The sequence below is a fragment of the Girardinichthys multiradiatus genome, chromosome 13 (genome assembly GCF_021462225.1).
Source record: "Girardinichthys multiradiatus isolate DD_20200921_A chromosome 13, DD_fGirMul_XY1, whole genome shotgun sequence".
Lineage (NCBI taxonomy): Eukaryota > Metazoa > Chordata > Actinopteri > Cyprinodontiformes > Goodeidae > Girardinichthys > Girardinichthys multiradiatus.
Window position 1 is genome coordinate 14,679,095 of NC_061806.1, and position 22,625 is coordinate 14,701,719.

The 22,625-nt window shown below is 40.9% G+C and overlaps 1 protein-coding gene across 1 annotated transcript in view; it reads right to left on the reverse strand.

Annotated features, from left to right (window-relative positions):
- Window positions 1-22,625, reverse strand: part of dlgap3 (discs, large (Drosophila) homolog-associated protein 3) — a 219,437-nt gene that overhangs the window by 19,222 nt on the left and 177,590 nt on the right. Inside the window, exons 3-4 of the mRNA XM_047382990.1 lie at window positions 11,828-12,978; window positions 354-562 (exon numbers count right to left, since the gene is read on the reverse strand). Of these exons, the coding sequence (XP_047238946.1) occupies window positions 354-562; window positions 11,828-12,904 (1,286 nt within the window). The 5' untranslated portion in view covers window positions 12,905-12,978. The remainder of the gene's footprint in view (window positions 1-353; window positions 563-11,827; window positions 12,979-22,625) is intronic.

The window sequence follows — 22,625 nt, forward strand, 5'->3', positions numbered from 1 at the left end:
GTGATGTACACCATTAAATGTAATCCAATTGAAAGCCTGAAACTTTATGGCACAATCAAGGACACAAGTGTGAGGCTACTTATGCTAAGGATTTAATTATACCAATTAAAGTGTTTTAAGAATCATTAGAACAGGGGAACATGCCAGCTTAAAAGACAAGGATAAGCTTTTTTTCAAGCTATCTTCCATAGTTCCAGCTATCTTTTGTATATTTTACTATCTGACACATCAGGGTAGCTCTTGCTGTGTTTTTTCCCAGTGCAGCTGGTACTGTCTCGCCTATAAATCCAGACAGGTGAAGCTGCAGACTCTCTATCAACAGTGACATAAGCACTGTACTTGTGTCATTTAACCTGTGATCCATGCTTATAGACCGTCTGAAGGCATCCCTTTGGGCGATCAGGGTAGATTTGGGTGAGGCTTTAGGGCTTGTCTCCGAATCTGCGCTGTCATCGTCACCCATGGCCTTGATGTAGCTGCCGCTGCGCATTCGACGGCAGGGAATCTCGCCTCCACTGTCTGCTGATCCCCCATACCCGCCTCCCCAGTCTTCTGAAGGGACCTAAAACACATTCAGTGTTAGTCACTTTCTCACTTACAAAGGTAGCCACACACACACACAACTTGGATTAAAAATGTGTTATTAGTATTAACAGAAAAGGTTATGTGGTATCTTTTATTATTGTATTGAAAAGAATAAATGTGTTAGGAGTAAGATTAGCTCAGCAACACCAGATGTTAGGAGAAAAACCACACCATTCAAGATATGAATTCATTAGTCTTGAGATATTGAACATGTCACAATATCTGTTAATGCAGTCCAAAGACAGAATCATATTTCTTCACAAAAAAAACAAAAAACATTTGCAATCCAACCAGAAGGATAGTGATGACTCAGACATACAGTCCCCAACATGAGCACACACCATCAGGTTGTAATGAAAACACATCAGCTGAACCTAATCATGCTTGTGCACACAATGAGAGTAAAAAAGACATGCACGTAAACGCATACATTACAGACCAAACGTTTGGACACACCTTCTCATTCAAATAGTTTTCTTTATTTTCATGACTATGAATATTGCAGCTTCACACTGAAGGCATCAAAACTATGAATTAACACATGTGGAATTATATACTGAACAAAAAAGTGTGAAACAACTGAAAATATGTCTTATATTCTAGGTTCTTCAAAGTAGCCACCTTTTGCTTTGATTACTGCTCCGCACACTCTTGGCATTCTGTTGATGAGCTTCAAGAGGTAGTCACCTGAAATGGTTTTCCAACACTCTTGAAGGAGTTCCCAGAGATGCTTAGCACTTGTTGGCCTTTTGCCTTCACTCTGCGGTCCAGCTCACCCCAAACCATCTCGATTGGGTTCAGGTCCGGTGACTGTAGAGGCCAGGTCATCTGGCGCAGCACCCCATCACTCTCTTTCTTGGTCAAATAGCCCTTACACACCCTGGAGGTGTGTTTGAGGTCATTGTCCTGTTGAAAAATAAATGATGGTCCAACTAAACGCAAACCGGATGGAATAGCATGCCGCTGCCAGATGCTGTGGTAGCCATGCTGGTTCAGTATGCCTTCAATTTTGAATAAATCCCCAACAGTGTCACCAGCAAAGCACACCACACCATCACCTCCTCCTCCTCCATGCTTCACGGTGGGAACCAGGCATGTAGAGTCCATCCGTTCACCTCTTCTGCGCCGCAAAAAGACACAGTGGTTGGGACCAAAGATCTCAAACTTGACTCATCAGACCAAAGCACAGATTTTCACTGGTCTAATGTCCATTCCTTGTGTTCTTCAGCACAAACAAGTCTCTTCTGCTTGTTGCCTGTCCTCAGCAGTGGTTTCCTAGCAGCTATTTTACCATGAAGGCCTGATTCACACAGTCTCCTCTTAACAGTTGTTCTAGAGATCTGTCTGCTGCTAGAACTCTGTGTGGCATTGACCTGTTCTCTAATCTCAGTTGCTGTTAACCTGCGATTTCTGAGGCTGGTGACTCGGATGAACTTATCATCCGCAGCAGAGGTGACTCTTGGTCTTCCTTTCCTGGGGCGGTCCTCATGTGAGCCAGTTTCTTTTCAGCGCTTGATGGTTTTTGCGACTGCACTTGGGGACACTTTCAAAGTTTTCCCAATTGTTCGGACTGACTGACCTTCATTTCTTAAAGTAATGACGGCCACTTGTTTTTCTTTACTTAGCTGCTTTTTTCTTGTCATAATACAAATTCTAACAGTCTATTCAGTAGGACTATCAGCTGTGTACTGTATCCACCTCCTGGACAACACAACTGATGGTCCCAACCCCATTTATAAGGCTCAAAATTCCACTTATTAAACCTGACAGGGCACACCTGTGAAGTGAAAACCATTTCAGGTGACTACCTCTTGAAGCTCATCAACAGAATGCCAAGAGTGTGCGGAGCAGTAATCAAAGCAAAAGATGGCTTCTTTGAAGAACCTAGAATATAAGACATATTTTCAGTTGTTTCACACTTTTTTGTTCAGTATATAATTCTACATGTGTTAATTCATAGTTTTGATACCTTCAGTGTGAAGCTACAATATTCATAGTCATGAAAATAAAGACAACTCTTTAAATGAGGTGTGTCCAAACCTTTGGTCTGTACTGTACATTCAAATGCTTGGATGATGCAAGAAGAAAGAGAGAAACAGACAAAGAAACTTACAGAGAAAGAAAAACTCTGACAGCTGGAGAAACACTGACACAAAGAAACATTAAAAAAGCATGAGCAAGAAACTGACAGATGGAGAGCAAATAAAACAATAAGCAGAAAGGCAGTGAAAAAAAGTACAAAGGACAACAAAATAGTGTGTGAAGGAGGTGAAATACAGGGTGAGCAGATAGCAAAACAAAACAGGAGACCAACACGCAAATGGAGTGACAACAGAAACTGATATACAGCAAAGAAAAGGACATAATTACATTAACATGTTCACAATATAGCTCCGGCAGACTGTATGCTTCTATACACTATAAATATGCTTTTATTTACTTTATAAACTGCAGTGTCATCACTGTGTTTTTTTTTTTTTTTTTTTAAAAGAAATTAAATTAGAAAGGTTTTTCATATATTAGTTTCAGTTGTGTTTGGGCTCATTGTTATTTTCCAGTAAAAAAAGAAAGCAAGCGCTAGGCAGCTAAGAACACACCACAAATTTGCCAAGGAGTGATGATTTTTAACTAAGAGACATCAATCTCAGATAGCAATGCATAACACATATTGGAAAAATGTATATAAGTTATCATTGTTTAGATTAAACTAAGTTTATGTTTAAGTTTGACTTCTAGTTAAGATGATTCCTGTGATTGTTTTTTAGTGTGTAAAAGGGAGTGGAAAGTTAAGGAATGTGGTCTGGAGTGGATCACTCTCTGGAAATGACATGCTCATACCATATATGGGAATGACTACTTTTTATGTTGAAATCTTTGTAAGAATTGGCTCAACCAATTAACACTTTTTACTTGTAAGAATGTGAGTTGTAAATAAAAGGCTGGTGCAAGGACTTACTGTTTGTGAGAAGGAAGTCACTGTGCTGCAGAGGACGGTCTCATCCTTGCAAGTCAAACTTATTTGGTTCATTTGTGTCTTCTTTTGCACTGATCTGTATTTATCAGCTTTTTAACTCTAACAACACACAAGTCACCCAAGAAGAAAGTAATGATACCGGAGTTTCCAGTGTGAATTTGAATATGTGAGAAGTATAAAGCCATGTGCCCTGTGAGCTGGAGGAAGTGAGAACCAATGCTGCCTGAGAGCAGTAGCTTTGAGACCTACCAGACTGGCAACCCAGTCAGGGATTTAAAAGTGCTCTATGGTAATACCAGTCTACTTGAAATTCATAACTCTGGTGAACTGTGTGTTTTCAGAGTCGACTGTGGATGAGTAGAAAGAGTAGTCGTCTTGCAATCAGAAGGTTGTGGGTTTGGTTCCAGCTTCCTACTGCCATATGTCAATGTGCCCCTGGGCAAGGCACTTAACCTCAAGTTGCCTACCAATCGGTGTATGAATGTGTTAGTGAGTGCGACTGGGTACATGTGGCTCTAGTGTAAAGTGCTTTGAGCAGTCTGTAGTACTGGAAAAGTGCTATATAAGCTCTGCTTTTCAACCACTTGGAGGTATTTTCACTCTTTGTTATGCCCTTAACTGACATAGACAAGATCATTTATTCTAAGGATACTGTCTAAATACCAATACCATGTGATTTTGTGGTCAGCACATTTAACTTTGTACAAATCAAAGTATTCAATGAGAATATTTAATTCTTTCAGATCTAGGATGTGTTATTTGAGTGTTCCCTTTATTTTTTTGAGCAGTGTATATTGTTTTATACAATATAAAACGTTTTTGCCTTTACATTATAGCAAACTATTTAAAAAAAATTTTTTAAATGTTTTTTTGATACAGCTAAGACAATCAAGAACAAGAGGCTAAAAATGTTGTAAAGAGTGCATTCATTAACTTTTTTTTTTTAATTACCCCTGACCTATTATCTACATCTTCTGTTAGCACCACAGCAGTGGGCACATAATAACATTGCACCTGAATTTCCATTCTTGTAAAAGACCAATCAGTTTGGCATTTCTCTGTTTAACTTTGTCTGTTACACCTGATCCCACTTTATTACGGTAAAATGAAAGCTTACCACGGCCCCCTATTCAAAAGGGGCCTCTCAATCATTCCGTTTTTGAAAATGCTGTGAGGTTTACAGTCCCCTACAAATCTGGGGCCAAATGAAAAACACCTACACATGCTGATACAGTCACAGTCAGGGCTCCAGGGTTTGGCACCCAGCTGAGTGTGTTTTTAAGGTCATCGCTTAAAAGATGATTCAGCCTAATCTCCTGATCCCTGTGGCCCTCTACTATCTCTCTAATTTCCACAACCTCCCTTCCTTTATCTTAGCCCCTTGGCTACCATCACTTCCTTTATCTATTTCCTATCCGTGTTTTGCTATCTATGCATCCCTCTTACTCTCCCATCTCGCAGTTTATCTTTGCTGCTCTCCCTCTTGCCTTCTCTGACTTCATTTCATTCTCGCTTCATATTCTCATTTTTTAATAATTTCTTATCTATTGCTCACAGGCGAGGGGGAAGAGGGATAAGGAATGAAGAGTGTCGATCTCTTATGCCACACATTTTGATTGCCGTTGGTGCTATGGGTGAAAAACCTTACACATGTCATTCCTACTTTGACCACTATAATCTAAAATTTGTGAAGATTCACAAATTTCAGTTAATACAGCTAGAAACCACCAGTCAGGCTCGAAACCTGGGTGTAGTGATGGACTATGACCTGAACCTTCAGAGGCACATAAAGACAGTAACAAGGTCGGCCTTCTATCACCTAAAGAACATCTCCAGGATTAAAGGACTAATGTCTCAGCAGGACCTTGAAAAACTAATTCATGCGTTCATCTTTAGTAGAATTGATTACTGCAACGGTGTCTTCACAGGTCTGCCTAAAAAGTCGATCAGACAGTTGCAGTTGATCCAGAATGCTGCTGCCCGCGTCCTCACTAGAACTAAGAAAGTGGAGCACATCACCCCGGTTCTAAAGTCCCTACACTGGCTCCCTGTAGCTCAGAGAATAGACTTTAAAATACTTCTGTTAGTCTATAAATCACTGAATGGCTTAGCACCAAAATACATTACAGACTTGTTGTTAGTGTATCAACCACCCAGACCTCTCAGGTCTTCTGGCTCAAATCTACTCTGCATACCCAGAACCAGAACCAAACATGGAGAAGCAGCTTTTAGTTCTTATGCTCCACTAATCTGGAATAAACTGCCAGAAAACTGTAAAAGCGCCGAAACCCTAATTTGCTTTAAATCAAGATTAAAAACTTATTTGTTTACAGTGGCCTTTGACTGCGCTATCTAGGCATGATTAGTTGCGTTTTCAGTCCAATTTTCCTTTCATTTTCTTGCCCATCATTCTATTCTCTTTATTTTATTTTACTTTTTTAAATTACCTCTGTTGTTTGATTTTATCATTTGATTTGTTTTTCTGTGTCTGTATCTGTGTTTATTTTCTTTGTGATTGTATTGTAATTGTATGTACAGCGCTTTGAGTGTCTCGTTGCTGAAAAGCGCTATATAAATAAACTTACCTTACCCTACCTTACATCCTGTTCAGCTTTTCTGTCTGGACCCTTGACCTATGATCCAAGGTGGAACCAACTATTTGTGTATACTCACATAACATGCAACAGGTTGAATGCGAGTAGCCAGGGCATTCACAGATTAGGATTGGAAAACTATAGCAACATAAGTTCTTGTCCACATCTAAAAAATATTCTGAAAAAAACATCTGTTTTCATTTGGACTTCATCCTCAGTTATTATTAATGCCTCAACTCAGGCCTAGATGTAGCTAGTCTTTTGCTTTAATGAATATGTAATCAGTATTTGCTGGCAAAAACACAACAAAACCACACAAACAGATACAGCATAGTGGAGCATAAACGCACATGCACACATGTCTACAGTGCAGTAGAGGGGGCAAAATTAAGAACACTGACATGCTGGCACGAAGCTGGTTGTTAGCTAACAGTCTGCTGACAGGAATGAGAAGGTGGGTACAAATTCATCTAGTGCATCAGTTCCCGCTTTGAATGCAAGTCAAACAACGTTTGAGGCACATAAATGTGAGTATACAGTAGATGTCTAATTATTAGGCCCGAGCAGTAAGGCTGCAAGGGCCTATTGTAATCGTAGGATTTCTTATTCTTTTTTCTGTTGCGTCTTTTCGGGGCAATTTGGGGACTTTGCCACGCACCAAAACGCGCAAGATTTTACCCAAAATTGTCCCCCGCTTGAAATTCATGTTCCTTAATTTTGTCGTCAATGGGCGTGGCGAAACCTCTTAGCCACGCCCCCAAACATGAGATAGGCCGAACCGTAAGTCATAGAGATCTGAAATTTGGCACACTGCTAGAGCTCCTCAAACCAAGAAAAAAAAGTCTCTTGGGGGTATGCCCTAAAACGCACAGGAAGTCGGCCATTCTGGGTCAAAGGCCAATTTTTGGCCGTTTTTCACTTTTTTTTGAGCTATAGGCTTCATATTTGGTCTATATGCAGTTAAGGCAAGGGGGATTAAAAGTTATCAAAATCGTGAGTTTTTGGCCATGTTTAGGGAGTGTGAGCGGGGCACGAAAATGGTGTTCATGCCCAAAGTGAAAAAATGCAATAACTTTCCCAAAGAAACGCCAAAAAACACCAAAGTTGGCATGAAGGAGGAACTTCGGGTGCCCGACGATCCTATGGGGTCATATGCTGACATCATCAAAGCCACACCCCCTGAGAACAGGAAGTCACTTTTTTTACTGGGAAAGGTCGCTATCTGGCTGTCTACACTCAATCAACTTGAAACTGTGTCGGGTGACTAGTGGGTCTTCGTTTGAAGCACAGTGACTTTTCATAAAAGGGCGTGGCCGTGGTGGTGCGGCGAAGTTGGACGTCACGCCATGGCCATACGTTTGGCTTTAATTTCCACATACATCATCTGATCTGCACCAAAATCAATATGATTGATCCTAGTCCAGTCCCCAACAGAGATCTAATGACATATTTGGTAGTTGTGGCCTAATTCGTCCACAGCGCCCCCTAGAAAATTAAAAAAATCAGCCACAGGCCATGCTCTGACCAAGGAATCTGAAATTTGGTACACATATGTAACTTCTCAGGATCTACAAAAAAGTATTTTGGAGCGTTGGTCCAAACCCAACGGGAGGTCGGCCATTTTGGATTGAAGTTGGGATTTTGACTCCTACAGCTTTTGACTTAGAGACGTGAAAATGACTCAGTATACTCTTAAGGCACTCGGGATCAAAAGTTATCAAAAGCTTTTTGATACATGAAAGCGTGTGGGCGTGGCCACGCCTCAAAATATGACTTCTCACCATAAAAGACGAAATTGATATAGCTCCAACAAGAGACCTCCTCACAGAGACCTGAAACCTTCTGAGATTGATCTGCCCCTGGCCATAAACAATATTCACTGATCAGATGCTGATATCATCAAAGCCCCGCCCCCTGAGAACAGGAAGTGTCATGTTTTCCTTTAGAGAGTCAATTTTTGATGTTCTTCACCTAATCAATGTGAAACTGTCCCAAGTAACAGATAACATGATGGTCTAAGACAGTCGCCAGTACTGACTGCCTTAGGTGGAGGGTGTGGCTACGATGGCGTGGTGAATTCTGATGTCACGCCACGGCCATACGCTTGGCTGTAAATTACACATGCATGGTCCGATTCACTCCAAAATAAATATGATTGATCTTTCTCAGCCCCTAAACACCTCAATTGGTTTACATTGGAATTTGGATCAACACCGCCCTCTAGGACATTTCAAAGGCTATATCTCCCTCACACATCATCGAATCCACTTGAAATGTAGTATACATCATCATGGATCAATGCTGAACATGTTGCCACAGTCAGTTCATGACATCAATTCAGCTTTGCCCACTGATAAAAAACTGAGTGCAGCTTCCATCTGGAAGGTCCTATTTACTCCAAATTTTGAATGCTTCTCGCTAGACCAGAATTCTGCATGACCAAAGATCATTTAACATCTTGCTCACAGCCCCTTAGTGGCGACATTTGGAATTGAACAGCGGCCAAATTGGTGGCATGCAGCCAGCGATGCCAGGCTCCCGCGGTCGCTGCACAGGCCGAGTTGCACTGAGGTGCGAGGGCCTTCAATGCTGCTCTGCTACTTTTAGAGATATTTTATGTTGAACTGTTTTTGCTATAACTAATGACAAAAATGTGCACCCTCCTTGTTTATTGCACTCCTGGTAAATATGCTTGAATAATCTTAAAGTATGTTAATCTTTTCTTTCAGTTACATAATATAAAACAGAAAAATTTAGAAAAATCCAGTTTGAGTACATTTATTCAGTGGAGGACAAATTTCCATGATAAGAAATAGTTGTTTGTTTACAAAATCACCCCTAACAGCCCTCATTAAATAAAATAGACCAATTTGGTCAGTAATCCATGAAATTTTGTTTCCCTGTGGTGCAAAAATGAAGTGACATAGAGGTAATTTTAAGTCAGAAAATTACTGCAAGAAAATGACTTCTGGCATAAATGTACCAATATCTATAGCCAGATCAATAATTTAAAAAGTTTACAACAACTGCAACTGGGACAAATGAGTTAAGAGAGGATCCAACTTTTTCTTGTGACCGTAGGTATACACAGAGGGTAATTGCAACGGAGGAAGAAAGTCTCCAAAGCTTACTATTAGAAAACTGCAGTTATGTTTTCAGTGTGAGATGCAGTTGCAATAAAAGCTAAATTTATTTAAAACATTTTCTTCACACATTTTACAGGGAGTTCAAGTAAATGTGGAGAGCTTTGTAATCAATAGTTTGTTGATGTCTCTAAAACCAAGTAATTGAAGGGCATTTAAAATAAACAAGAAGAAAAGAAAGAATGAATGAATGAATAATCTTAAAATTTTACAATGTGGTTTCTTTTGGAAATTCTTGTATAGATATATTACCCTCAACTCTGGGAGTTCTGTAGAGTAGGCGGTTCTGTACAAATGCCTCTTCCGCACCATCATGCATTTTATGTGTTTGCTTAACTGTCCAAAACACAGGAGGGGGGCCATTCTGGACAGAATTGTCATGACAATAATGGAAAACCCACTTGGGTGCAAATGACTGGTAACTTTTATTTATTTATTTATTTTTCTTTGAGCACTGGTGCCATCCCTGGGCAAAGAGTCATATTGCCCATTTTAAAAACCACTACGGCCACTTTCACATGAAATGAATAGCTAAGTGGTCTTAAATGCACATCTGCTTATATCTTATCACAGAAAATATGTAAAATTTATATCTGCTGGAAACCAGATACCAACCACTCATAAACATGAATTATGCCTTTAATTTTTGTTAGTTTGTCTCAGTAAAAATGAAAAGAACTGCCTTGTCTAAAAACAGATCTTTACAGTTCAAGGGTACATAGAACTGTAAAACCATAGATCTGTTAAGTAAAAGATCTGAGTGCAGCACAGAATTCACCCAGTGTACTGCCTCCTCTCTCCTTCCAAGACTACCAGTGATGCCCGGAGATACGAGAAAAGCTGCAGCAGGAAAATTGTCTGTGACCTAAAGTGTGAAAGTGATGGCAGTCTTAAGAATGGAGGCAAATTGTGTAAGGTTTATCCTTTCAGAACAGTAACTCACATAACCCAGGTCTCGCGTCTATCGGCAAACCTCAGCCATCTGTAAAGAATGAGAGTTGGAAAAACACCAGGGACTCCTGTGGCTACCTGCTGTTTCCGTAGAAACACAGCCTGCATGGCAGCTCTACCTCAGCACAGCTGGAGGTTGGTGTGTGTATGTGGTATTTTTTTTTCTTTGTACTCACCCAGTTGCCTTTTCAGCTAAACTGCAGCAACTACATGTATTATTTTAGGAGATTTATATCTGCAAAAAGAGCAAATGGGCATCCACCTGGTCCAATTTAGGATTACTGCGAGTGGTGAGAAGTGGTAGACATGATTGTTTTGAGAGACAGGTAGATAATATGTAGGTTTGGATCAATAATTTCTAACAGAGAAATACCAAGACAGTCGTTGGGGGTAGGTAGGTTTAAACATACGTTGGACTGTGGCTACTTCACAAAGCAATTTGTTTTCTACCTTTTTTAAAATCTTTAACGAATTTAAACGTATTTGAATGTTGAAAGGTTTGAACACATATCAAGCGTGCGGTTTGTGAGTGTCGTTGCTGCAGAGAGAAACCACTATGATAAAATACCAATAGAGACAGCCTTGGATTACTCGGTATATGAAAGTGTAAAGTTGCTATGAAACCACACATACCTGTGTGTAGATATTGGCCCTATTGAACAACTTTAACTTAGCATAAGTATGTCACTCAACTTTGCATCTACGCATTCTATTTGACTGAAAAGCACTGGTTCATAGATACTGATTATTTCAAATGTAGCAGTAAGAGATGTGGGATAAGGTAAACCAGAATAAGTGACCTCATATTTCTCTGGCTCTGAGGGTGAAGTATAGGAGTCTTGCAATTGGAAGGTTGTAGGTTCAATTCCAGCTTCCTCCTGTTATATGTTCATGTGCCTCCAGGCAAGGCAGTTAACCCCAAGGTGTGCACATTTGTGAGTATTAATGTGGCTCTGGTGTAAAGCGCTTTGATTGGTCGGCATGACTAGAAAAGCTTTCACAATATGACTGAGCATAGCAGTCATGTCTGAAGTTGTTTCACTTTGCAACTTGCTTTTTGTGGGGTTTACAGCTGCTTCATTGCTTCAGGCAACCCCTTGGATTTGCTTACTAATCTCATGCTCAGTCCTTTAGACTTCAAATTGCAAAATTGTGGCAACATTTAAATATTTTATATACAGTTTGAGTTGTTTTTTCTCCGTAGCAGGGATATTGCTTTTTAGTCTATGCAGTAGAGCCAGATTTTGTGTCTGCATATACATGTATTAGAAGCAATGAGTGACAAAGAAACAGAAAAGGAAGGTGGGGGTGGACTACTTATCTTTCCCTATGGCATATAGCGTTTTTATTTAGCTAGTTATTTATAACTGTGTTGAAAACTGCTTCACTTTTTTGACATGAACTGCTAAAACCCATAGTATTTGTTTATTTTACCTCAAGCTGCATCAGATGCATTAGTGGGGTTGTCTGTCAATGGTTTTGGCCAGTTTACACGCATGTGGAAAAAAGTCACCTATTTTAAGAAACAATCCTTTTTTTGCTGTTATATGGCACGCATGATAATATAGGTGCACACAAACCTGCAGATAGTGGAATGATCTCTCCTTCAGCTTGTTCTCGATGGGCACCAGTGCTTTATCATAACCTCCTCCCCTGGTAGAAGGATAGACCTCTCTGGCCTGACTCACTGTCATGGCTGACCAGGTGCTCTGCTTCAGGGAGTGACCGTGGTGCCCATGGTGCCCGGCACCCTCACCACTGGCCAGAGCCATTGTGGTGCATGCCATGCACTCGCCAGACCCGGGTCCTCCACCGCGCTCCTTAGGTTTCTTCCTGGTGAGCTCTTGAATGGCAGCATCAAGGCTCTCGTGTCCAGTGGGATAACCCCGTCTGCCCCCACTGACCAAGAAACTGCTGTCGCTGTCAAGGTTGTCATCAGAGCTCCACCAGCCAGCCGTCCTGCTGCGGTGACGTCGTCCCGACTCGTGCCGAGAGTCTCCACTCTTGCTACGCTCTCGAGACTTGCTTCTCCTGGTTGAGCGAGACTGGTGGCCTGAGTAGTGGACTTCCTCCCCTCCGCTTCTGTGCCCTCCCCCTCTCTCACCTCGGTACTCTCCACCTCCCCTCGTGCCATTGTACTCCCTTTTGGTGGGTGCTTCGAGGGAATGGGACTTGGCGAAGAGGCGCTGCACAGAGTTGACCAAGTGGCGGATACGCGAGGGGCTCTCGCTACGCTGCTCAGCACCTCCACTCGTAGTGCGTTGGTACTGTAGGGTGTGAAAGCCATCTGGATGGAAGGGAACCTGCTTCTCAAACTGGTCCATAAGGTTTGGAGGAATACGATGCATCTTCCCTCCATGGCCTGAAGACACACACTCCTCGCAAGAGTCAAAGGACTGGAGAGGAGGGTGCTGGCTGGGGTGGGAGCGGGGAAAGGTGCCAGAGTGGCTATAGGACTGCGAGTGTGAATGAGGATGAGAGTGATGCCTTTCCAGTGCCAAAGCCTCAGTTGGACCACCCGAGTAATAGTGCCCATCGCCGCGACCGTGATAGTAGTCTCGGCCGTCACAGTCATCCGGAGTACAGTGGCAGGGGCCTCCTCCGCTACCACCAGAGGAATGTTGAGACATGCTACGGCTGACATGGTACCCTTTCATAGGCGCCGGGGCGTGGTGGGCCGTCCGGGCCGAAAGGGGGCGCTGTGGGCGTGACAGGGCTGCACCGGTCTCACCTGGAAGCAGAAGAAAAATATTAATTAGGCCTTGAAGTTATACTGCGTTTGTGACTAACAATATTGACTTTTTAAGTGTATCTAGAGTTAGCAAACAGATAAGCTCAAGGCAATTTACATCCCTGACAGAGAACAGTTTTTTTTTATATATAAAACTGTCAATACAGACAGAGACATATGTTCACTCTCCCATCATTCTGACACCATTATGTTCTTGCAACCCTGGTTTAGAAGTTCTTGCAGCTTGTTCTTGAAACACAAATTCCTGGCAGAACTTTTTCTTGTGTGGTTTCTGACAACTATTCTGGGATTGATTAGAAACCTGAACTGGTTGTGGTTACTACACTGACAAATGCTGCAGTGGGAGGGATCTATGCAGACTTCCCGAGAGTTCTGCACTTGAGTTGTTTTAAAGTACGAAAGGTCCTCATCAAAAAGAACCTCGCTCTTGCTCTTGCCACCTGGAGTAAAAGAACACATCATTATCTGCCAATGTACTATATGTACAGGCCTTACCCCATTATCCTCTTTACTTTAATAGCACACCAATCAAACACTGACATTATGACCAAAACAGCCCTGACCAGTCAAGGTTTAGACTCCATTTGACCTCTGAAGGTGTGGTTTAGTATCAAAACTTAGTAGGACTCCTTTCAGCAAGTTGATAATAGAACTTTTCATAGGAAACAAATTCAGCCTTGTATAGAATCTGTACTAATCTATGATACAATTCTCATTTGAACAGCCTTTTCAATAGCTGATATTTTAAATAAGAATCCAGCTTATGTGCTATCATTAATAGTTTTCGTCCTTTGTTTTGATTGTTTCTGTCTGACACGTCAATCAACCTGGGCTTAGAAAGACATGGAGAGAACAGAGTTGTATTTTTCTGTGGTTTCCAGGTTGACAATTTCTGTGATTATAATTAGTCACTTGACAAAAGCGACAATGACAACTCAAGGGTGTTTAACGGTGGTCCTAGCAGCAGAACAAAAGAGGTGGAACCCTTGATTTAAAAAAAATAGCTGGGTGAAGCAATTTTTCCTTAGACATAACACAACGGATAAAACCCTTCAGATGAACAGGACACTTTGCCAACTCTTATCAATCTGAAAAAGCAACTGATCTATGGAAGTATGCCAAAGATACGATGGAGTATTAGGGCAAATGTAGATAAAAAAAGCAATGTCAACACAGAGTAAATGTCTGCCAAAAACCCAGGAATTTCAGGAATAATTTCTCATAAATATGAGACAAACATTTGAGATTCTCTGATGCTGAAACTATTATTTAGCAAGAAAAAATGACAATTTTACAATTTTACAATACTAAATCTAAGGTATTCTGCATGAAATACAAAGTCGAACATCTGCAACAAAAAATGCCAGAAGTCCTTAAAGACTGAAGTGGTACATTAATGAGATTCAGTATCTTCCTGTATCTGAACAACATCTCACAGGTGCAGACTCACCATGATAACCTTTACAGAATCCTGAACATGATCCTGAAGACAGTGACATGCCTGAGACAGTGAGGAAGAAGCTGCAACATGGCTGTATCAACTCTGCATCTGGGATATGTCGTTTTGATACAGGAAAAGAGCTTGGACCTTCAACTGAATGGCAGAACATAGCCGGGTGTACTCGACTCCACAGACCTACGTGCGGAGTCCGTGGTGCTCACATTACGCCTGACAATGTTCTGCCCTTTACACTATAAAAATATCCAGAATGCACTTATCCTAAGTTTACCACTTAAACCTCAGAGAAGTTCTGGCATTTTTCTGTCATAAATATCTTGACTTTATAAACTATATACACGTTTTTTTCTTTAAAGAGATTTTCCTTACAAATTTCTTACTTTGCAATATCGGAAAATATCCTAGTTTTAATATTGTTAATTTTGCCTTTAATGATGAAAAAGTATCCTTTTATTTTTATTTTTTGCAAATGTATGACTTTTTGACATCTGAGAATATCCATGTTCATTCATTCATCTTCTATACCGCTTATTTCAAAGTGGATCACGGGGGAGCTGGTGCCTATCTCCAGCAGTTTACGGGCGAGAGGCAGAGTACACCCTGGACAGGTCGCCAGTCCATCGCAGGGCAACACAGAGACATTCAGGACAAACAACCATGCACATACTCATTCACACCGATGGGCAATTTAGAGAGACCATTTAACCTTACAGTTGTGTTTTTGGACTGTGAAAGGAAGCCAGAGTACCCGGTGAGAACCCACGCATGCACATGGAGAACATGCAAACTCCATGCAGAAAGACCTCCAGCCGTGAGTTGATCCTTGGACCTTCTTGCTGCAAGGCAACAATGCTACTGACTGTGCCACTATGCATCCAGTATCTTATTTTTTTCTTGTAAATATGTGAAATTAATCTAGAAATGTCTTGAATATTTTGCCAGAAATTTAGTCATCTGTGGCCACATTATTTATTTATAATTTGTTTGATCTACAATGGTCCTAATACCCTGTCTCACAAACCAGAGGTGGAATCCTTTTATTTTTTCTGCAAGTACAGTTATTCAAAACTATTTATCCCTGAATCAAACATTTGCTTGCAGGAAACATACTAATATAAATTAGAATTGCATTTGTTACAGGGCTGTGTTGAATGTTTTCTCTCTCTTCATAAAGTCAGCACAAAGCAATTAGTAAACAATAAATAACACTTTGTTTCAGATCAACATGTTTTGTCACATAAGCAGGCCTTTATGTTTAATTCAACCCAGATCCCAATGCTGGGGTAAGCATTCATCTATCAGGCAGTAATAGGTGATTACAGACAGATTTATCCCTATGCTGATAAATCAAGAATAGAACCTCTTTTACTCTCTTGATGCCTTTATTAGGTTGTGGTGTTACTTCTCTATTTTGCAGCTATGGCCTGTCTCTACTATTTCTAATTAGATTCATATCATGGCCATCCTTGTTGCCTGTCTTCTCCATCCTGCCCTTTAGGGAATCTCTAGGCGTTCTTGTGATTTGCAGCTAAAATGTGTTTATTGATGACTTGCATCCAAATGCAGAGGGAATGAGTGGCAGCAAGAGTTATTTCACTTGCTGTTTACCAAATTATGTTTCTGAGCTGCAACAGAGACATGAAAACAACAACAGGGAAAAAACATTAATATTTTCCCAAAACACACTTTGCATATTCACAAGTGATGTGCTTTTTTGTTTTCTTCCTGTTTATTGCAATTTGAGAATTGTAGAAGTTTAACAGCAACATCAATTCATTTCTTGAAAAAAAAAGGTATGTTCAGAAGAGTGTTTCTGTTTTTTGTGTTTTGTTAAAGTTATTGTGTTCGATATAACCATGGCGAAAATTCCTTATTATGTTTTTGGGCCTGTAGATTTACAGTGAAAACCGAAACCAATATCTGACACAAAATCAGAGTTAACCTTTCCTGTTTTTTCAAAGTTTTACCAAAAATACTTTCATTCTTTTAAGGCGTTCTCCTCAAACTCTCAGTGACAAATGTTAACTCTGATGTTGAAAAATTTCTGAATTATCTATTATCTATTATCTTAATCTATGTTTTCAAAACAAAGCGCTAACATGCTGACTTTCTGGGGAAAGAGGTGACCTTTTGCCAGGGTTGGGCATTACACGGCCACATAACATAATGTAATTACATAATAAAAGTAATGATAAGTAAAGCTAAGACTAAGATTTCTAAGTGCAAGGCATCCTGAAGTGATGAGACAGTGAGAAAAATAGGTAACGTGTCTTTAATACATAGTATGTAAATATCTACTCTCAATTGTATTTTGTTTCCTAGGTGAAATTAATGTATTTATTTTTGGCCTTTTGTTTTAGTTTTCTTGATCAGATTGCATTTTTCAGACTGAAAGCTTCCAAGATGTTGGATGTAATAATTCCTTTCCTTGGAGCATGTGCAGGGAGTCAGTGGTGGTACCTGAATGCATGGCTTCCTGGGTCAGCCCATCAATCAGTGCTCCCCCACGTTAACATGTTACCTATGTGAAATATGCTTTTTTTAATATATATATATATATATATATTTACATATCAATAACATTATGATCTAAAAACAATCTGTTTGACAATTTAATCATGCTGTTTATTGAAAGAAATAAAAATATGTTTTTAGGTTTTAAAGACCTAAAATAAGCTGTTCTTTTCCTCTAGATTTTACCTATTAGAAATTGATTTTTAGAGACCCTCTACTTAGTGAAGAGGAATTCACTCCAGGATTGACCAGACTGAACAATGTATTTTGATACTTGTCTCAATCTACAGTGGTCCTGGTTTCACAAAAGCATTCAAAATAAACCAAATTGTGGTTTCACACATTTCAAATTGTGTTTAAAGGTATCTCTGTGTAGTGCACAACAAACCAGTTTGGGTTCCTCCAGTCTAAGTATTTTACATTTTAAGCTAGAGATGAAGAAATGCAATCCAGATTCCACAAAAAAATAGCCCTTTAATTTAGTGCCAAATCTTAAGCTTTACTATCCAGCATGTGCTTAGACTATGCACAACACAAGGGTTGCCTGTTTCCCATTAAAAGGACACAATAAAATAAACAATAGCAAACTCGCTCAGGGCAGCCCTTTAGGCCATGCCACCCTGGACAGTAAGTCATATTGCTCATATTAGAAACCACCACTGCTGGGAGTTCTACATTTTCAGTTTTAGAATGATGTACTTGTTTGTGAAAATGAAGCTACAGAAATAAAAATGATCTGGTCCATTTAACTTGTATTCCTCACAAAAAATCCTTCTAAACCAAAAGTTCAAGTTAGGTCACATTATATTTTTGTCAACATATATTCCGAAACAATTTCACGAAGCAGTGCAATCTCCTCCTTTTCCTGCAACAGATTTTCTATGGCTATTTGATATATTTCTGCACTGGATTAACAAAGTAAATGGCACTAAAAACATGCAGGAGCAATCTTACCCATCATACATGTTAGATGCACTCGTGATCAGCTTTGTAAAACTCAGTTTCAATCCAACAAATTGTTTCATAAAATTATATACTTTTCATGCTTTTGGTGTTTACATAAATTTTTAGTTTTTAATGTTTTTTGTTTGTTTTTGATTCTGCCTGTGCTTAAAGGTTTTACTATGTGTATACAACTATAATGTTATGTGATGTGTTAACGCAGGGGTGTCCAGCACAAACAATTTCTAGTGTGAGATCATCAGTGACAGATTCAAAATGTATTCTAATGGGGAATGTGAGGCACAACACAGAGTAATTATCGTTTATTAACCGCATTCGTTGCTTTATTTTAATTTTATAGTAAGTAAGACAACAACTTTTACTCAAAAGCAGACTTGGATGTCCCTAATTATTGATTAAATAAAGCATTTTCGAAGAAGGAGCAACCCATATTTCTTTCTTGTTACTGAGGATAGAATAGACAAATGAACCCGAGAAAATTAGGAAATTGCATGCCTTTATTTTAATAAGGCAAAAGTGTGACCTTAAAATATTTCATGTTTAGTTTATTGTTTGGCAGGTATAAAAAAAATACAGTAAACATTTTCTTCTGTTTGTCATAAAACAAAATCTTTATTTTTTCTTTCTTGTGGCCCTTGCATAAATTCAGCCTGTCATTAATGTGCCGCTGCAACCACAAGGTGACACTTCTGCACCAAGGGGTTTGCCAGCAGCAAATAAAACTTTAAAGAGAAAAGACAAATCGATAGAGAAATTCAGGTACAGTGACCAAAAATGTTCCTAATTCACAGTGTCCACTTTTAGCATTGGCAATCAGAGAAGGTGACTTATTTTTTGTGTACAGGAAACAAACACAATAAAATTAATCAGCTGCTGAAATTAGGTCTCCTCAAGGTGAATGTGATACATTTTACTTAACCATGCTTACATTTTTGTTGCTTTGCAATGCATTATGACATTTTGGTTTATATCCATGCATATGCAACAAAAGAAGGAACAGAATGTTGCTATACAGCCAAGCTATAATTAACACTTTTTGAGCAATGAGGAAGGAGGAGCATTGTGTAAAGTGTGACTGGATTTCATTCTGTGTGCATTGTGAGGTAGCTGAACATTTGAAAGTGAATAATTAACAATGAATTTGAATAGTTTTTTTTTTCTTCTTGAAACACATGAGTAACATTTTCCAGGTGATCAGACAAAAACGGCTAGTTGATGTCTCGTAGCACAGCAAAGAAGGCAATCTCTCCACAAAGCATATTCAATACAAATTCAATTCAAAAATACTTTATTAATCCCAAAGGGAAATTAAATGTTGTTGTAGCTCATTATGAAGGTTTCCTCAAAGAGCCGTTGTAGATGCTAATGGTTGTGGGCAGGAAGGATTTCCTGTAACGCTCCGTCTTACAGCAGATCTGAAGAAGCCTCTGACTGAAGACACTCTGTTGTTGTAGGACAGTCTCATGAAGAGGATGCTCAGGGTTCTCCATAATGTTCTTCATTTTATGAAGAATCCGTCTTTCCACAATGATCTCCAGAGGAGTCCCCAGAACAGAGCCAGCCTTCTTTATTAACTTGTTGAGCTTTTTTAAGTCCCTGGCTCTGCTGCTGCTTCCCCAGCAGATGATGGTAGAAGAGATCACACTCTCCACAACAGACTTATAGAAGATATGCAGCATCTTGCTGCAAACACCAAAGGACCTAAGCTTCCTCAAGAAGTAGTCTGCTCTGTCCCTTCTTGTAGATGGCTTCACAGTTGCATCTCCACTCTAGTCTGTTGTCCAGGTGAACACACAAGGTATTTATACTCCTCCACCACCTCCACTTCTTCTCCCATGATAGAAATAGTTTGACTTATTCCTGTTTCTCTTAAAATCTACAATCATCTCCTTTGTTTTAGTCACGTTCAAAATGAGATGATTGTTTCCACACCATGCCACAAAGCAGTCCACCACCTTCCTGTACTCAGCTTCTTGTCCATCTCTGATCTACCCCACGACTGCAGAATCATCAGAGTATTTCTGCAGATGACAGGAGTCTGTCTTGTACTGGAAGTCTGAGGTGTACAGAGTGAAGAGGAATGGTGAGAGTACCGTCCCCTGTGGTGCTCCTGTGCTGCTGACTACCTGGTTAGACTCACAACCCTTCAGTCTCACAAACTGTGGTCTGTTTGTCAGGTAGTCTTTGATCCGGGAGATTGTTGAGGCCTCCACCTGAGTCTTCTGGAGTTTCTGACAAAGCAAATCAGGTTGGATTGTATTAAATGCACTGGAGAAATCAAACAACATGATCCTCACAGTGCTACTGGCTTTGTCCAGATGACAATGGGTTTATTGAAGCAGGTGTATGATGGCATCTTCAACTCTAACTCCACAGCGATAAGCAAACTGAAGGGGGTCCTGATGGTTTACTGTTTGCTTACTCAGGTGGGCCAACAGGAGTCTCTCTAGGACCTTCATGATGTGAGATGTCAGGGCAACAGGTCTATAGTCATTGAGGACTGATGGGTGAGTTTTCTTTGGTACCGGAACAAGACAGGAGGTCTTCCACAACACTGGAACCTTCTTCTGGGCCAGGCTAAGGTTGAAGAGGTGCTGCAGAATCCCACAGAGCTGCTCTGCACAGGCCTATAGGACTCTAGGGCTGACATGATCTGGACCTGCAGCCTTATTCCTATTCAGTCTCTCCAGTTGTCTCTTCACCTGACTTCTTGAGACACACAGGTGGAAGGGGGAAGCAAAGGAAGCATCAGCATCTTCTGATATGGTTGAAGGCAAACATGTAGAAGCAGAAGGGTCTAGGGCTGAGGTGGAAGATAAAAAATGTGAGGTGTTACTGGACAGCTGTGGGTCCTGTGGGTCAAAGGAAGATGGAATGTCTGTTTGGCTGTGAGCAGGAGAGGAGGATGCGAAGCTTGTTTTTGAACTGAACCTATTGAAGAATGTGTTCAGTTCATTGGCTCTGTCCAGACGTCCATCAGTCTGATCATCCTTCTGCTTGAAGCCTGTGATCTTCTTCATCCCTGTCCACACATCTCTGATATTGTTTTGCTGGAGCTTGCTCTCCAGCTTCTTCTTGTACACCTCCTTGCTGTCTCTTATCTTGACTTTAAGTTGCTTCTGTATAATCCTCAATAATTCTCTGTCTCCCTCTCTGAAGGCTCTTTTTTTCTTGTTAAGCAGGTCATTCTGGTCATTGGTGATCCAAGGTTTGTTATTGGGGAAGCATCTCACGGTTCTGGTGGGGATGATGTTATCCACACAGAAGTTGATATAGTCGGTTACACACTCAGTCATGGCATTGGTGTCCTCTACATGTGGCTGGCACAGTGCGTCCCAGTCTGTAGCCTTAAAGCAACCTTGCAGAGCTTCTTCAGCTTCCTGTGACCATTTTCTCACAGTCCTCTTTATTACAGGTTGCCTCTGAACAAGGGGCTTATATTTTGAGCAGAGAAAAACAAGATTGTGATCTGATTTGCCTAGAGGAGGTCTTGCTGTAAAGATGTATGAGTCCTTGTCCTTTGCATAAAACAAATCCAATGTTTTGTTTTCTCTGGTAGAGCAGCTGACAAATTGTTGAAACGTTGGAAGTGTAGCAGAGAGTGAAGCATGGTTAAAATCACCAGAAATTGCCACAAAAGCATTGGGGTTTTGTGTCTGTAGCTTAGCAACAACTGAGCTGATGGCATCACATGCAGTGTCAGCAACAGCGGAAGGTGGAACGTAAACTGTTGCCAAAATAACACTGGTGAACTCTCTGGGTAAATAATATGGACGAAAACCTACTGCCAACAGTTCAATATTTGGACTGCAGAGACGACACTTCACAGTTACATGTCCTGGATTACACCATCTGTTGTTCACAAGTACTGCCAGTCCACCTCCTTTACATTTGCCACTCCTCTTTAAATCTCTGTCTGCTCGTATGGTTAAAAAGCCCGGCAGAGAGATGCTGGAGTTGGTGATATGATCCTGCAGCCATGTCTCAGTAAAACACATGATACTGCATGCCCGGTACTCTGGCTGGGTCCTTTGTAGGGCTTGGAGTTCATCCAACTTGTTTCCCAACGATCTCACGTTGCCTATCAAAATCGACGGAAGAGATGGTTTGAACTTCCTCCTTCTCTCTCTTCTCTTAGCTCCTGCTCTGCATCCACGGCATCTCTTTTTCAACTCATCAGGGATTTGGGGTTGTAGCTGAAGTATTATTTGAGATTTTGAGATATTAATCAGCTGCTCCCAGTTGTAAGAAACAATGCATCATAACAAATGTCCAAAAAGAGAAAGTACTCGTACTCGTCGTCTTCCGCTTATCCGGGACCGGGTCACGGGGGCAGCAGACTCAGCAGAGACGCCCAGAGGTCCCTCTCTCCAGACACCTCCTCCAGCTCCTCCAGGGGGAGCCCAAGGCGTTCCCAGGCCAGCCGAGAGATATAGTCCCTCCAGCGTGTCCTGGGCCGTCCCCTGGGCCTCCTCCCGGTGGGACGTGCCTGGAACACCTCCCGAGGAAGGCGACCAGGAGGCATCCGGTATAGATGCCCGAGCCACCTCAACTGGCTCCTCTCGATGTGGAGGAGCAGCGGCTCTACTCCGAGCCCCTCCCGGATGGCCGAGCTCCTCACCCTGTCTCTAAGGGAGTGCCCGGCCACCCTACGGAGGAAGCTCATTTCAGCCGCTTGTATCCGGGATCT